The 18101-nt window shown below is 43.9% G+C and overlaps 1 protein-coding gene across 3 annotated transcripts in view; it reads left to right on the top strand.

Moving 5' to 3' along the window:
* LOC133553595 (netrin receptor UNC5C-like) overlaps nucleotides 1–18101 on the top strand; it is a 581431-nt gene that overhangs the window by 323855 nt on the left and 239475 nt on the right. For all 3 annotated transcript variants that reach the window (XM_061901982.1, XM_061901975.1, XM_061901992.1), the window contains one exon: nucleotides 13206–13349. In XM_061901982.1, the coding sequence (XP_061757966.1) occupies nucleotides 13206–13349 (144 nt within the window). The remainder of the gene's footprint in view (nucleotides 1–13205; nucleotides 13350–18101) is intronic.

The raw sequence follows: 18101 nt of genomic DNA, 5'->3' as shown, positions 1-18101 counted from the left end.
TTCAGTGCACAGAACTTTTTGGCAGTTAGTGGACCAGACCAGATTGTTGGACTCTCTTATCTCCCAGTGTGACACGACTGCTCCTTTTTGGCTTCATTTAATCATCACCACCATTATTAGCTCTCCTCCCTGTTCCAGTCACGCATACTAATGGCGTTAGTTGGGTTTTTTTTTTTTTTTTATCGCTGTAAGTGTCGTTGTGGGAATGAGAGAAAATTAAGCTGACATTGTGACGAGTATGACCTTTGGCTTCATAAAGCTCCAACTTAACTTTGCCTTAAGAAATAGCAGCTTGTCATGCAGCATGAGGGCTCCCCCTCACCAGAGGCACCAGCGACGTGGCACACAAACAGTGCAGTCATGAAGCACATACTTTTATTTTGTCTTTACATTGTGTGCAACAATTTGAAGAAAATGACTTTGTTCCATGTATTGTGTCGCACATTTCAGCAAACATTTTATTGTTTTGTGTCAAGACTTTAGCTCTTGTAGAGTTTGTTGAGTTTTATACATGTAATATCCACCGAAAAGGAATCAACACACATGGAAAATGTTGTGTATTTAAGTGAGTACACCTCACAGTGAACATGTCCAAATTGTATATATTGTACAAAACCCATAACCAGTGAAGTTGGCACGTTGTGTAAATGGTAAATAAAAACAGAATACAATTATTTATAAATCCTTTTCAACTTATATTCAATTGAATAGACTGCGGGTTAGGTTGACAGCCAATTTTAAAACGAGGTAAATGAAAAAAATGATTTATATATATATATGTATATATATATATGTATATATATATATATGTGTATATATATATATATATATATATATATATCCATCCATCCATCCATTTCCTACCGCGTATTCCCTTTCGGGGTCGCGGGGGGCGCTGGCGCCTATCTCAGCTACAATCGGGCGGAAGGCGGGGTACACCCTGGACAAGTCGCCACCTCATCGCAGGGCCAACACAGATAGACAGACAACATTCACACTCACATTCACACACCAGGGACCATTTAGTGTCGCCAATCAACCTATACCCAGGTGCATGATTACAGTTGGTACAAAATGCGGCTGCTAGACTTTTGACAAGAACAAGAAAGTTTGATCACATTACGCCTGTACTGGTGTAACAGGGTCAATTACGTCTTGTAAATAATTTATTTTCTAAAGTTTTATTATTGTTATAATTACACAAAATATGTAAGTTACATGTAAATACCTGAATATTGTTTGATGTTTTGTCAATGTGGAACCATTGTCTCATTGTCCCTCCTACTGCAATAATTACTGTGACACCTGTCTTTTTATATGCGTTAGACACGCCCTCCAACTTCCCTTTTTGTCTACGATAACGGGAGAGGTAGGCGTTCATGCGACGACAGAAAATGTCTTGTTAAAAACTTTAATTCATTTCTTGTTCATTATTATATATTTGTGTAGGGGCTCGACGATGGCACAAAGTTTTGATGACGATTGTATTCTGTTTTATCAGGTATGTTTTTATTTTACTGTGTATGTAACTATGCTTCCCTTTTTGTCTACGATAACGGGAGAGGGGCTCGACGATGGCACAAAGTTTTGATGACGATTGTATTCTGTTTTATCAGTAAAGTGCAGTGGAGAAACCCATGGTGTCGGTCGTCTTATATAAAAAACACACAACGCAGAGGAAAAGACCACCGGTTACACCTGGTGCCGTACGACCCGTTGCATCGCCGACCAGCCCTCGTCTGGTGCCCGGGAAAGCTGCCGGAGTTTCCCGCCCGCTGCACTCTGCTGCTCCTCCCTCTCTCTCCCTGTCGCCGCGGACAAAGGTGCGCGCTTCCGCGTGCGCGCAAGGTGTGCTGACAAACCACGCTGATTTAAAGTGTGTGTGTGGGATTTAAGCTCGTTTAGGTTTGTGCTGGTGATGTTATTATATCCAGCTGGTACATTTTATGAACATTTTGTGACAGATAGTCCTATCAAAAAAAAAAAAAAAAAGTATAACGGGCATGCCTGTTTGTATGAGTGATTAGTGAAGCCTTTTGATTGTGTTTTATTTTCTGTTCATTTATTGATCAGTGTGGGCTTATGATATGCCCTAATAGCAATTGTGTTTTTTTGCTACAGTGCTGTGCTATGTATTGATTTGTCAGGGGTATTTACAGTGGGCTTTACAGTGAAGTATTTTTTTTTGTTTGTTTGTTTTTTTTTATGTGTCAACTTGTGTCACTATTGGCCTTGTTTTGCTACACTGCCTTTGTGGGAATTTGTCTTTGTTGTGTTGGTGAAGTATTAGTACAGTATTTGAAATTCCTCCAATGGCTGGTCGTGGGCATAGTGTCACATTTGGAATGGGGAGGGGTAGGTTGGTGTCAAGCAGTCCTAGATTCATGATAGACCAACCAGTTTTTAACCCGCTACTAAACCCCATCTCTAGCTCTACACCAGTTACTCAAGCAGTGCGTGAGCCCACACAAGTTATATCTGTTGATGCTTTTGGAGACATGATCACATCTTTAGCTAAACAGATAGGAAACAACATCTCTGCCAACATCAGCATAATGCACCAGCCAAGTGCCTTGCAGCCTCAGTCCACCGCTGTGAGCCCTTCCTCCGGGCAAGATGGTTCGCCACAAGTGAAAGTTGTCGTGCAGCCTGACGTCAAAGCACATCCTTACTTTAGGGGCGATAATTCAGATTTGTTCTCAATTCACGAATGGGTAGACATGATGAAATGTTACCTAAATAGAGTAAAATGTGACAGTCCTCCTGAAATGTTTGAGCTAATTATGTCCAGACTAACAGGTAAAGCGAGGGATGTTGTAAAAGTGTCGCTGCGCAGCCGCCCTGATCTGAATGCACCTGACCTGCCCACTGCAATGTTTGACATTTTGAAAGGTAACTTCAGTGAGTTATCATATTCTAACTTACCTATGAAAGACTTTTACTTCACAATTCCCCATTCTGGTGAGAGTGCTATGGACTACTGGATCCGCCTTAATAAGTCCATCGATGCTGCCGACGAGTGTCTCCATAGGCAGGGTAAATCTGTTGAGGACCCCAGTGCTGAAGTCGTCATGATGTTTATTAACCACTGTCCTGACCCTCATCTTGCCTTGTTGTTTCAACTAAAGTCGCCTGAGCAGTGGACTGCAGCTGAGGTTCAGGAGCATCTGGATGCTCACATACGAAAGGTTAGAAAGACAGCACCCCAGTCTCAATGTATGGTGGGCTTGTCAACTTATAGTCAAAGCCCAGTGACTGATTGTTCTTCACAAGGGGCTGTCTCGGTAGCACGCCAGCAGTCATTGCATACTGTTCCTCAGCCTTCCCCTACCCTTTCCTGCAGTCACCCTCCGTCTGATGCTCCTGCGGCTGTCGCACATCAGTCCGCCTCCCCATTACAGCCATCTTCTGTCAATGTGGCGCCAGCCGCTTTTGACCCACCAGCTAACGACCCTGGTGCTCAAGTTGTGGCCATGTTTGATAGAGTTCTATCCTTGTGCAATGCTTCTTTGGCTAACAATCAAAGACCAGGGCGCCAAACGTCAGGCAGCCGTCAGACTGCTCAACCCCGAAATCACCAAAGTTCTTTGGCAGTCACGTGTCGAGTATGTACGTCCAGTGAACATTCAACTCATGCACACTGTAAGCTCTACAGATTGTGCCTTAACTGTTTGAGACCTGGTCACATGAAGCGTGAGTGCCCACAAGCCTCACATTCCCCGGCTATACCGCCATCTTTTCCACCCAATGCTGATTTAAACTAACCCGCCTGTGTAGTGAGAGGGGTAGCATGGGCGATGCTAGTAGCACCCTCAGTGAAAATGAAGATGTGCAATTGACCTATGTGAACTGCTGTAGTAGTGTTTCTGATGACAAAACAGTGATTGTTGTGGGTTCCCATAGAGTGGAAGGAGCTAGTGAGTTGTTTTATGCTCCAGTGTCTGTGGGGGGCCAGTCTGTTTTAAGAGGGATGCTTGATTCAGGTAGCATGTCATGCACGCTAAATGTGGAGGCGGAGTCAAAGCTTAGAGCTGTTGGGCTACTCCCTAGCCCTCGGCCTGTGCCGGAGAAGGTGGTACTTATTGGCTGTGGTGGCCTTATGACACAACCCAGGTGCATTTATGACCTTGAAATTGAAGTTTATGGGTCTAAATTCATTGTGCCAACTTTACTTGTACCAGGGCAGAAAGATGAGATGATCATTGGGACCAATGTCATAAGACCCATTATACAGGCGATGAAGTCGGATAATAAGTACTGGCAGCTGGTCTGCTCCAATACTTCTGACCCCAATTGTGAACAGTTTCTTGGACTACTTAGCTGTATCACACGCTGGTCTGGTCCCAAAGTGCCTGAAAAAGTTGGTACAGTCAAGCTAAGACAATCTGTCACTCTTGCACCTCAGGGAGAGTCTCTAGTATGGGGGAAGCTGCCCAGCAGTGCTCCTGTGTCACCTGGGAGCACTGTCATTGTGGAGCCCACCTCTTCCCGTTCAACCCCTAGAGACATCATTGTTGGGCGGGTCGTGACACCCATGTGGGGTGATCGTTGGGTCCCGATGAAAATTCTGAACCCAACAAAGAGACCTGTGACACTGCGCCGTAATGCTAAGGTAGCAGATGTTTTTCCTTGTATTGCAATGGAAGACCTTCCTTTGTCACAGAATGTGTGTATGCAGCAGACCTGTGAGGGAAGTGACCCAACCTCCAGGTCAGGTTCCACCTCTAATCCCCTTCAGCAGCTTAAAGAGTGCGGGTTGGCAGATGTTGATCTTGAAGGGTGTGAAGTATCAGAGGAATGGAAACAGCGTCTGGCTGAACTAGTCCTCACCTACGAAGATGTATTTTCTAAGGACAAGCTGGACTGTGGTGAAGCAAAGGATTTCGTCCACCGAATCCACCTCACTGATGATCGCCCTTTTAGACTCCCCTATCGCCGTGTCCCTCCAGCTCACTATCATAAGCTGAGAGAGGTGCTGTCTGAGATGGAGTTCAAAGGAATCATCAGCAAGTCAGTCAGTGAGTATGCTTCACCCCTTGTCCTTGTCTGGAAGAAGTCAGGGGAGTTGAGGATCTGCACAGACTTCTGCTGGCTTAACGCCAAGACCGTGAAGGATGCACACCCGCTACCCCACCAGGCTGACTGTCTTGCCGCCCTTGGGGGAAATGCCTTTTTCAGTACCATGGATCTTACATCGGGGTTTTACAACGTCCCCCTCCATGAGTCTGACAGGCGGTATACGGCCTTCACAACACCTTTAGGCCTATACGAGTACAACAGACTTCCCCAGGGCTTGTGCAACAGCCCTGCATCCTTTATGCGGATGATGATCAGCATCTTTGGGGACTTGAACTTCTCAAGCCTTCTCTGCTATTTGGATGACCTGCTCGTGTTTGCTCCATCCGAAGAGGAAGCCCTGAAGCGGCTGGAGAGTGTCTTCCTGCGTCTCAGAGCCAACAACCTGAAACTAGCGCAGAGGAAGTGCTACTTCTTGCGAAGGACCGTAAAGTTTCTGACAAGTGGTTGCCTGTTATACACACTGTGGTGGCCTCAAAACCTGACCTGCACATCTACCGGATCAAGGATCCAGATGGGAATGAAAGGGTTGTTCACCGTAACCTGTTGCTCCAGGTCAACTTCCTGCCTTTAGACGGAGCTTTGGATGATGATGCTGGACCCGTGGTCATGCCTGCCATTGCAGTGTTTGATGGGTATGAGTCAGAGGTGTCTGATACAGCAGCTGCAACTGTTGGGACATCCCATGCTGGTTCCCTCTTGAGTGCTGATGCTTGTGATGATGGCCGTACTGCCTCATGGGTCCGTGAGCAGTCTTCCTTTGATGAGCCTCAAGGTTCAGAGTCCGCTGAAGTAGTCTCCCCTACAGACGGTGGCTGTATTGCTGCTCTGGATCCCCTGAGAGCACTTCCTTCTCCCTCACTACAATTAGTCCCAGTTGTTCCACCTCAAGCATCTGGTGTTGAGAACCAATTTGCCTCACGGTTTGGCAGAGTCATTAAACCTGTTTACCGTTTAATAGAGTCCATGGTTCAACTTGAGTCCATATTAAGGGTTGAGCCAGGCGTCCATACTGTTATTAATGTGTGAGATATGATCAAAAAGCTGATTTGTGCTGCTCTTTGTGTGGACTCGATGTTCTGAAAAAGTAATTTTTCCCTTCTCACCCACAATGTTTGGCCTGTGTATGTGTGGTGTATAAGGCACCTCACCTTGTCTATAGAGTACTTTGAGTTCTTGCTAGGCGCCAAGCAAGTCTCTTGTTCTCTTATCCTTTAAATAGGAAGCGTATATTGCTGTTTAATGCAAATTTGTGATTTTCATGGCCATTGTGTTTACATATGTATGCTGTTCTTGCAAACCAGACTTTTGTGTAATTTTTGGGGGGTGAGTGTAACAGGGTCAATTACGTCTTGTAAATAATTTATTTTCTAAAGTTTTATTATTGTTATAATTACACAAAATATGTAAGTTACATGTAAATACCTGAATATTGTTTGATGTTTTGTCAATGTGGAACCATTGTCTCATTGTCCCTCCTACTGCAATAATTACTGTGACACCTGTCTTTTTATATGCGTTAGACACGCCCTCCAACTTCCCTTTTTGTCTACGATAACGGGAGAGGTAGGCGTTCATGCGACGACAGAAAATGTCTTGTTAAAAACTTTAATTCATTTCTTGTTCATTATTATATATTTGTGTAGGGGCTCGACGATGGCACAAAGTTTTGATGACGATTGTATTCTGTTTTATCAGGTATGTTTTTATTTTACTGTGTATGTAACTATGCTTCCCTTTTTGTCTACGATAACGGGAGAGGGGCTCGACGATGGCACAAAGTTTTGATGACGATTGTATTCTGTTTTATCAGTAAAGTGCAGTGGAGAAACCCATGGTGTCGGTCGTCTTATATAAAAAACACACAACGCAGAGGAAAAGACCACCGGTTACACTGGCTCACCTGCACTGGCTTCTTGTGCACTTAAGATGTGACTTTAAGGTTTTACTACTTACGTATAAAATACTACACGGTCTAGCTCCATCCTATCTTGCCGATTGTATTGCACCATATGTCCCGGCAAGAAATCTGCGTTCAAAGGACTCCGGCTTGTTAGTGATTCCCAAAGCCCAAAAAAAATCTGCGGGCTATAGAGCGTTTTCCGTTCGGGCTCCAGTACTCTGGAATGCCCTCCCGGTAACAGTTCGAGATGCTACCTCAGTAGAAGCATTTAAGTCTCACCTTAAAACTCATTTGTATACTCTAGCCTTTAAATAGACTCCCTTTTTAGATCAGTTGATCTGCCGTTTCTTTTCTTTTTCTTCTATGTCCCACTCTCCCTTGTGGAGGGGCTCCGGTCCGATCCGGTGGCCATGTACTACTTGCCTGTGTATCGGCTGGGGACGACATCTCTGCGTTTCCTGCTGGCTCCGCTGTGAACGGGACTCTCGCTGCTGTGTTGGATCCGCTTTGGACTGGACTCTCGCGACTGTGTTGGATCCATTGTGGATTGAACTTTCACAGTATCATGTTAGACCCGCTCGACATCCATTGCTTTCCTCCTCTCTAAGGTTCTCATAGTCATCATTGTCACCGACGTCCCACTGGGTCATTATTGTCACCGATGTCCCACTGGGTGTGAGTTTTCCTTGCCCTTATGTGGGCCTACCGAGGATGTCGTGGTGGTTTGTGCAGCCCTTTGAGACACTAGTGATTTAGGGCTATATAAGTAAACATTGATTGATATATTAGTGTTTTTTAGGTCAGGACTATGTGCAGGTCAGTCAAGTTCCTCCACACCGGACTCTGTCATCCGTCCCGATACCAATATTTTGATACCGGGACCAAAATTATTGTGATCGTTTTCGGTACTTTTGTGAAAATAGGAGACCACAAAAAATTGCATTATTGGCTTTATTTTAACAAAATATCTAACGGTACATTAAACATATTATTCTTATTGCAAGTCTGTCTTTACTTTTTGACTGTTACTTTTCAGAGGTGGTATAGTATAGTACCGTATATAATTCATTAGAATCACAGCACTATACTAAAACCGGTAAACCCTAATAAATATATACTTCCTGTTTGTGCACCTCCTGAGTTTAGTCATCATGGTTACTTATGATTTTCACCTGCTTCTGTTGTTTGGGACACACCTGTGTCTAATCGAGAGACTACTATTTAGGTCTGCCTTCGTTTATCACTGGTTCTGGCTTCATTGTTTGCGTCACACCTTTGCCAAGTGAGTTTTGTTCCATGCTCTAGTCTGTGCTAAGTTGTAGCCTTAGCTTCCGGTGTGCTCTGCACCTTGTTCTGTCTGTTTGTTTTCAGTTACGATTAAATTATGTCGTTACCTGCAAGTGTTAGCCGGTGTCGTCCTCTTGCTTCCTTGGAGAACAAACCCTGCATCACCATGCGATCCGGTGGTGACAAATTCGGGAATCTCCCGGAAAATTCGTGAGGGATGGCAAGTATTACCATGAATTGATTAACGTGGACCCCGACTTAAACAAGTTGAAAAACGTATTCGTGTGTTACCATTTAGTGGTCAATTTTACGGAATATGTACTGTACTGTGTAATCTACTAATAAAAGTTTCATTCAATCAATCAATGCAGTACATATTCCGTACAATCGAACACTAAATGGTAACACCCATATACGTTTTTCAACTTGTTTAAGTCGGGGTCCACGTTAATCAATACATGGTAAAATTGCATTGTTTAATGCATCCACCGGGGCATCACAACAAAATCAGGCAAAATCCATCCATCCATCCATCCATCTTCTTCTGCTTATCCGAAGCCCAGACTTCCCTCTCCCCAGCCACTTCGTCCAGCTTTTCCCGGGGGATCCCGAGGCATTCCCAGGCCAGTCGGGAGACATAGTCTTCCAACGTGTCCTGGGTCTTCCCCGTGGCCTCCTACCGGTCGGACCTGCCCTAAACACCTCCATAGGGAGGCTTTCGGGTGGCATCCTGACCAGATGCTCGAACCACCTTATCTGTCTCTTCTCGATGTGGAGGAACAGCGGCTTTACTTTGAGCTCCTCCCGGATGGCAGAGCTGCTCACCTGGCGGAGGAAACTAATTTTGGCCGCTTGTACTCGTGATCTGGTTCTTTCGGTCATAACCCAAAGCTTGTGACCATTGGTAAGGATGGTAACGTAGATCGACCGGTAAATTGAGAGCTGTGCCTTCCGGCTCAGTTCATTCTTCACCACATGGGATTGATACAGCGTCCGCATTACTAAAGGCATATTAGGCATAATAATGTGTTAATTCCACGACTATATATACCGGTATCGGTTGATATCGGAATAGGTTATTAAGAGTTGGACAGTATTGGAATATCGGACATCAGCAGTCCAATGTCCAATATTCCGGGCTGCGCTCTGTCATCTATCCTGTTTGTGACTTTCATGGACAGGATTTCGAGGCAGTCGTGACCATGGCTGAGAGGGTATATGTCTCGGGGGGCTAAAGGTTTCGTCACTGCTTTTTGCAGATGATGTGGTCCTGACGGCACCTTCGATTCGTGACCTTCAGCTCTCACTTGGATCGGTTCGCAGCCGAGTGTTCAGCAGCTGGAATGAGGATCAGCATCTCCAAATCTGAGGCCGTGGTTCTCAGCAGGAAACCGATGGCTTGTACTGTCCAGGTAGAGACCGAGACTCTGTCCCAGTTGGAGGAGTTTAAGTATCTCGGGGTCTTGTTCACGAGTGAGGGAAAGATGAAAAAGTAAATCAGCTGGAGAATCGGAGCAGCTGGGGCAGTATTGCGGTCTCTCTGCCGCACTGTTGTGACGAAACGAGCTCGGTCTACCGAGCTATCTACATTCCTACTCTCACCTATAGTCATGAAATGTGGGTCATGACCAAAAGAGTAAGATCGCGGATACAAGCGGCCGAAATGAGTTTTCTCAGAAGGGTGGCTGGCATCTCCCTTAGAGAAAGGGTGAGAAGTTCAGTCACCCTAGAAAGACTCGGAGTAGAGCTACTGCTCGTTCGCTTGGAAAGAAGCCAGCTTAGGTGGTTCAGGCATCTCGTGCGGATGCCTCATGAGCATCTCCCTAGGGAGTTCCTTGTTGCACGTCCCACTGGGAAGAGACCCCACGGCAGGCCAAGGACCAGATGGGGGGATTACATCTCCTCTCTGGCCTGTGAGCGCTTCGGGATCCCCCAGGAGGAAGTTGCTGCTCCCCAGACTTCCCTCCCCAGACTTCCCTCTGCAGAAGGAAGTCTGGGGGTTTCTGCTGGAGCTGTTGTCCCCGCGACCCGATTCCGGGTTGAAGGCGGTTGAAGATGGATGGATGGACATCTGCAAAAAAGCCATTATCGGACATCTCTAATTGGTGGATCAGCTTTGTGTGCGCTATCAAGGTTGCAGCTGTCTTCGTAGATGCATTTTTTTAGTAGATCAGGCCCGATGCGTCATTTCTTTTCTGACCTGCCACTTTTCTCTCCGGGGTGCACACTCTTGACTTTCCAGCCTCAGTTCAACACCTGGCTGCTTCTAATCACCTCTGTAGCCCGTAGCCGCAACCCCCGTAGTAACCAATCTCACTAACCCGCCTGCTGGGAGGGGTTCTTGGATATATACGTATATTTTTTTTCTCCAGATTTTGTGTCCCTACTGTTTGGCTTCCGGCACTCTATTGTCTCTGGTGTTCCACTTTTCATCGTCTCTGCCATCACAATTTGATCTCGGGTTGGCTTCTCTCGCCTCCCTGTGGGTTTTGTTTTTAATTCTGCATGCTCTCAGTCCTGTTTGCCTCAGCTGTTAGAACTTCTCGGCAAGAAGCGAGGAGTCAGAGATTTTGTCAGGACTCCTGGAGGAGATGATGAGGATAAACCGGTGAGATCCTCACACGGATCGTTTTTGTCCGCCCACGCCCAAACCAATGCTGCGTACTTCTCACTGAAAGCCTTTTTTTTTTTTTTATATATTCTTTAAGGTTTAACTTTTCATTTGGCCTCGCACACCTCTTAATCTTCGTCTCTAGTCTGTGTACTTAACCATTCGCTTCTTATTCCTCCTCATCATTCTTTTATACATAAAACATTTGCTCAGCTCAACTGAACCTTTTTTCTTTTGCTCTTAGACTACTTTAAGGACGTACGCTTAATATTACGTTTATTCCTCGCTCCTCTCCAGGTCATCTTTCTTCTGCAGCCCTCCTCCGTACTTTAACCCCCTCTTAGAGGGTTTAAAGGTACTTTAAACCCCTCATACTTATTCGGACTTTAATAAAATCAGTCTGAGATATGTTTCGTCCAGAGTAGCAATTCTCACACCTGCGTACAGTAAATTCAAAAATCCAAAAACTTTTTTATTTATTTAGTTTTTCTACATTATTTATAATCTATTCTCAGTCGTGCTCAAGTGGCCTTGAATTCCATGAAGTTTATTAGTAATGTGTCCTCTACTCTTATATATATATATTTTCATTTATTTATTTGTTTATTTTGTTATTCAATATTCTTTGTTATTCTTTGATTTGTTAATTGTAAGGTTTATTTTGTTTATTGTGTAATTTGTTTCTTTGTAATTATTATTATTATTTTAATTTTTTGCTCTAACGATTCCATCTAAGCAACAAAGAAAAATTACCAATAGCTATCGCAGTAATCCTATTATTATTATTTTTTTCTGCTATTTATACTATTATTGCTACTATTGTATTATTTTAATTACGTGGATTATTGTAATTATTATTCATAAAAAATGTATCATTTTATTTTTTATACTGCGAAGCCACGTTGTTGAAACACGTGCAGAATGGGGCTTGGCATTGTCTTGCTGAAATAAGCAGGGGCGTCCATGGATGGCAACAAATGTTGCTCCAAAACTGCATGTACCTTTCAGCATTAATGGTGCCTTCACAGATGTGTAAGTTACCCATGCCTTAGGCACTAATACACCCCCATACCATCACAGATGCTGGCTTTTGAGCTCTGCGCCTATAACAGTCCGAATGGTTATTTTCCTCTTTGGTCTGGAGTTTCTAAAACAATTGGAAATGTGGACTCGTCAGACCACAGAACAGTTTTCCACTTTGCATCAGTCCATCTTCGATGAGCTCGGGCCCATCGAATCCGGCGGCGTTTCTGGGTGTTGTTGATAAATGGCTTTTGCCATAGTACAGTTTTAACCTGCACTTACAGATGTTGTGACCAACTGTATATAGTGACAGTGGTTTTCTGAAGTGTTCCTGAGCCACTGTGGGGATATCCTTTACACACTGATGTCGGTTTTTGGTGTGATACCGCCTGAGGGATCGAAGTTCACGGACATTATATGGTGGTTTTCGGCCTTGCCGCTTGCGTGCAGTGATTTCTCCAGGTTCACTGAACCTAACCACATATCTTTCGACAGCCACTAGTAGCTCACCACCGTTGTCCCAGCAGCTCACTAGAAGGTTGGAAAATATAAAACATGTATATGTTTGGTGAGACATGTCATTACTTTGTCAGTGACACTTCAGCTTGCCTGAGGAGGATTATGTTTTATTTGCTTGACAAGGTAGCAACAAATCTATCTCACTTCACCGAATGAACAACCACAGCACATATATGGTAAGTTAACACATCACATAAACACACTGGTACTACTTTAACGACTTTGCATTACCAAACATGGACCTGTATTTACAAAGTGCAGTGCATGCTGGGTAGTCTAGCGGGATCTTGTGATTCTGGCTTCCCCGCATGCCTTTTTGGCACTTACGTAAAAGGGTTGTTGAATGGAATTTCTCACTGTTGTTTAGTACCTTTAGTAGTACTAGTTATGGTGACAGCCAGGTGTCGTTCATCCATCCATCCATTTTCTTCAACTTATCCGAGGTCGGGTCGCGGGGGCAGCAACCTAAGCAGGGAAGCTCAGATTTCCCTCTCCCAGCCACTTCGTCCAGCTCCTCCCGGGGGATCCCGAAGCATTCCCAGACCTCAAAGGGAGAGCCCCACCACCCGGCGGAGGAAACTCATTTCGGCCGCTTGTACCCGTGATCGTGTCCTGTCAGTCATAACCCAAAGCTCATGACCATAGGTGAGGATGGGAACGTAGATCGACCGGTAAATTGAGAGCTTTGCCTTCCGGCTCAGCTCCTTCTTTACCACAATGGATCGTATTTATTGTAAGCTTCATGTCCTCCTCAGTAAGTAATGTAACATTTGCTGTGCTTTGCAGGTCTGGTGGTGAGGGAAGCCAGTATAGAAATAACAAGGCAGCAGGTGGAGGAGCTTTTTGGACCCGAGGATTACTGGTGTCAGTGTGTAGCCTGGAGCTCCGCTGGGACCACCAAGAGTCGCAAAGCGCACGTACGCATCGCATGTGAGTACAAACTCGATTTTATTCCTCATTATTTGCAGTGTTTGGTTAGTTTCAGTTTCTAGTTACTTTTTTTCAAATGTAACTCAGTTACTTACACCAAAAAGTAATGCATTACTCTGAAAAGTAACTAGTTAGTTACTTCTTTTTAGAAAACAAAATCATGGCTCCCATTAATGCCCTTGTAGCCTTCATTTCAGTACTGTTATTGCACTGGAGAATAATACAATCTGTTGATCAACCTGGCATGCATTTGCATCACTGAACTCTGCTAAAGCAATGTGGTCTACATACAACACACAAAGACAAAGATATGTTACAAAGGGCCAATTTATTTCTGGCCGGAACAAATTGACAAAACTATTTTAAATAGCTGTAACATAACATACTGTGGACGACCTTTGCCATCGTCGCTCGGGTTCCACTGACCACCCAGGAAGGACATTACTTTAGCAGGTTTGACTCTTTTATTTTTCACTAAATGTATTTTTCGCCGTCGTCGCTCCCAGTGCTTGCTCCTCCGTTTCTCGCTCTCCGTCTCTCGCTCTCCGGTCCGCTCTTTTGTCGGCCGCGTCTCTGTCTCTCGTGTCATGCTCTCCTACTCCTTCTGCGATCTCTCCTCCTTCTCCCCTTTTATACATCATGAGGAGATGGGTTAATTGTGTCCCGGTGTGTGAGCCACGCACCTGAATTAGATTGCGGCGGCGTCGCTCCCCGCACAACCCGCCTCTCCCCACCGCCGCATTCTCCGCCTCCTTGCCGCCATCTTGGGCCTCTCCACACATACATAAGTAACAAATGGCATAATAACAACATGTCACAACATAGCTGTAAACCTGGCTTTACCCAAGGAAGGCACACATGCCATGATTGTATGTCATGTCACTATATACAGCACACATACCGCTATACACACGCCTAACCTGGCTTTTTTTTCTCTTAAGGAATTGTGAAATAAAATCATGTCTTCAGGAGATCAACACTGTACTGAAGCCCAGGACAATCTACGCATTTCCCCAGTTTTAGTTTAGAGAAAAGGAAAGATTGGCCTGGCCCACTCGGATCCCTCTTTATGTTTGTGAACTTTATACATTTAGAGTGATGTGATAATCAAACACTAGAAATCTAGATTGAAATAGTGCATAAGACAATTGACAGTGTGTGTGTAACTTTAGTGATGAATGATTAGCAGAGGCAGAGTTTGGAGTGTTTTCTTTCGCTTGCTTTCCATGTTTATGTGCTCACTGTCCACTGTGTCCAGCTGCCTGAAATCAGGTGACTCCACTGTAGAAATACCCTGCATGTCTTCTAGCACATACGCTGCAATGGCTCTATCGATGTTGTCCTGGCCAGCTGTCCCTCCGTTAAAATCCAGCCGCTGTGTGTCTCTCTTTACTAGCTTTGTCGAAGCATGTTGCTTTTAATTGTTTTAAATTGCTCTTTTGATATAATATAATATAAAAATACGGACTGCCGATATTATCGGAAATCTCTAATAATAATGGTTGTTTTTCACTTTGTTGCTAATGTTTGAATGGTCAAATATTTGCCCGGGGGTGCAGGCTAAATAGGGGCCCTCATTTCTCCCCGTCAATACAAAATGTCCCCACACTTTTTTGATGCAAGTGTTGTACTCTTAAAAAATTCATGGGAAATGAATTGTTTAATAAGTTTTGGTTTTCTTGCAAAATAACAAATTTAACAGAATGAAAACATAAAGTTGTTCACGTTCTTAGTCCTGTGACGATACGTCACTTCATTTCTGTTTGTGCGTCCTTGTTTTCTATTTACCTCCTGTCAGTGCTCTTATTTTGTTTCCATTTCCTGCTTGTCCTGCTGAGCGCTGTGTTTTGTCGGGTCCACACCTGCTGCCAATCAGCATGCTTCTAGTTATGCCTGTCTCGCCCGCTCCTCAGTGCTCCAGGATTGACTTTTTGTTCGGACCTTACATGCACGATTGCTTGATTTTCTGTTTATGAGATTAAAAGCATCTTGCCTGCTGGTCGTGCTCCTGGTTCCTGCATCTTAGGGTCACTATAACTGCAGCCATGCAAGCTCCTAACAAGTCCAACTTTTCAAAAACCTAACACGATCGGATGAAGGTTTTTCCTTGGGTTGTAAGAGGCTTATTTAGAGATAAACTATTTAAGAAATCAGACTAATGGAGACAACATCATTTGTAGAAATTTGACATCATACTCACTATATTATATTATATTTTTATCAACGACAGAGGGCAGGTGCTCGGAATAAGTTTGCGTTAAAATGTCTTATAAAGTGTTGTGTCATTTTACCAGTACTTCCTCACACAAGGCCAGTCTAGTACCTACACTTTTTTTACTACAAAGCCATGCTGTTGTAACATGTGCAGAATGTGGCTTGGCATCGTCTTGCTGAAATAAGCAGGGGCGTCCATAAAAAAAAACGTCGCTTGGGTGGCTCCAAAACCTGTATGTACCTTTCAGCATTAATGGTGCCTTCACAGATGTGTAAGTTACCCATGTCTTGGCCACTAATACACCCCCATACCATCACAAATGCTGGCTTTTGAACTTTGCGCCTATAACAGTCAGGATGTTTTTTTTTCGTCTTTGGTCCGTAGGACACGACATACACAGTTTCCAAATATTTGAATTTTCCTGAAGGAATCAATAAAGTACTATCTATCCATCCATTTACTACCGCTTATTCCCTTCGGAGTCAAGGGGGGCGCTGGAGCCTATCTCAGCTACAATCGCCACCTCATCGCAGTAAAGTACTATCTATCAAAAACAATTTTAATTAAAGCTGCAAGCAGCGTTGGTCGGGTCCGCCGTTGGCCGCCGCCGCCGCCGCCGTGTCCCGAGTCCCGATCTTAGTCAGACCAACATAGAGGTCTTTGTTTCATGTCTCTACGACATTCCTAACAGAAGTTACAAGCAGTTTTGTCTGGAAAAAGGTGACGGCTTTTTACAAAACTTTTATTTTGAAGGGGTAATTGCCAACTTCCTGTTGATTTCAACTGAAAGATGCCAATCATCAAAATGTAGGTGTAAGTGAGACCTACGTAGAGTTTTTTGTTTCATGTCTGTCCGACGTTCCTACCAGAAGTTACAAGCAGTTTTATCCGTTTCCTCTTCCTAGGAGCAGTTTTTCTGTGTTTTTTTCAAAAATTGCAATAGAGCGCAATATTGAGTTTTAAGGTTTGGTTTTTTCACTAGATCGCAATTTCTGCCAGTCCTGATGTGTGTGCCAAGTTTGGTGAGTTTTGAAGCATTTTAAGGGGGTCAAATTGCAGCTCAAAGAGGCAAAAATAGCATTTTTTTGCGAAAATTTTGCTTTGAATGAGTTTTTGCAAGATTTCTGTTGATTTTGGGTATAGACATTTTTTATTGGAAATGTAGGTCTAAGTCAGACCTACACAGAGGTTTTTGTTTCATGTCTCTACGACATTCCTGACGGAAGTTACAAGCGATTTGTTTTTGTTTTTTGCTAGGGGGCGCTAGCGCGCAATTTTCATTTTTGGGGTTTGGTTGCTTAATATGTTGGGGAGGGACACCGTACCGACGTGTGTGTCAACTTTGGTGAGTTTTGAAGCATGTTAAGGGGGTCAAATTAGGGTATTGTTTGTGTTGTATTCCTAGGGGGCGCTAGAGCACAATTTTGAGTTTTTGGGTTTGGTTTTTTCATTAGCTCGCAATTGTTGCCAGTCCTGATGTGTGTGCCAAGTTTGGTGAGTTTTGAAGCATTTTAAGGGGGTCAAATTACAGCTCAAAGAGGTAAAAATGATATTTTTTTGGAAAATTTGCGCAGGGGTTCTTTGAAGGCGCGTAAAATCAAAACCTGAAAACTTATCACAACTTTGATCTATACTTTTAATCAGAAGGGTCCAAACTCTCTCCTGAGCGAGTTTGAAGCCGAAACGACAAACGCGCTCAGAGGAGATAACTTTTGAAGAAAGGTGACGGGTTTTCACAAAACTTTTATTTTGAAGGGGTAATTGCCAACTTCCTGTTGATTTTTTCTGCTAGCTGTCAATTATTAAAATGTAGGTCTAAGTGAGACCTACATAGAAGTTTTTGTTTCATGTCTTTCCGGCATTCCTACCCGAAGTTACAAGCAGTTTTGTCTGTGTTTTCTTCCTGGAAGCAGTTTTTTCTGTGTTTTATTGAAAAATTGCGCTAAAGCGCAATTTTGAGTTTTTTTTTTTTTTTTTTTCATTAGATTGCAATTTCTGCCAGTCCTGATGTGTCTTCCAAGTTTGGTGAGTTTTGAAGCATGTTAAGGGGGTCAAATTACAGCTCAAAGGGGCAAAAATAGCATTTTTTTGCGAAAATTTTGCTTTGAATGGGTTTTTGCAAAATTTCTGTTGATTTTAGGTATAGGCATTTCTAATGGGGAATCTAGGTCTAAGTCAGACCTACATAGAGGTTTTTGTTCCATGTCTTTACGACATTCCTAACGGAAGTTACAAGCAGTCTTTTTTTTTTTTTTCGTAGGGGGCGCTAGCGCGCATTTTTCATTTTTGGGGTTTGGTTGCTTAATATGTGTTTTTGCCAAGCCTTACCGATGTGTGTGCCAAATTTGGTGAGTTTTGGAGCATGGTCAGTGGGTCAAATTAGGGTTCAAAGTTGCGGAAGAATAATAATAATAATAATTAAAGCTGCAAGCAGCGTTGGTCGGGTCCGCCGTTGGCCGCCGCCGCCGCCGCCGTGTCCCGAGTCCCGATCTTAGTCAGACCAACATAGAGGTATTTGTTTCATGTCTCTACGACAT

Source organism: Nerophis ophidion, linkage group LG01 (genome assembly GCF_033978795.1).
Source record: "Nerophis ophidion isolate RoL-2023_Sa linkage group LG01, RoL_Noph_v1.0, whole genome shotgun sequence".
Classification (NCBI taxonomy): domain Eukaryota; kingdom Metazoa; phylum Chordata; class Actinopteri; order Syngnathiformes; family Syngnathidae; genus Nerophis; species Nerophis ophidion.
The sequence above is the reverse complement of the archived record's forward strand: the minus strand, read 5'-3'. Positions and strand labels throughout refer to the sequence as shown.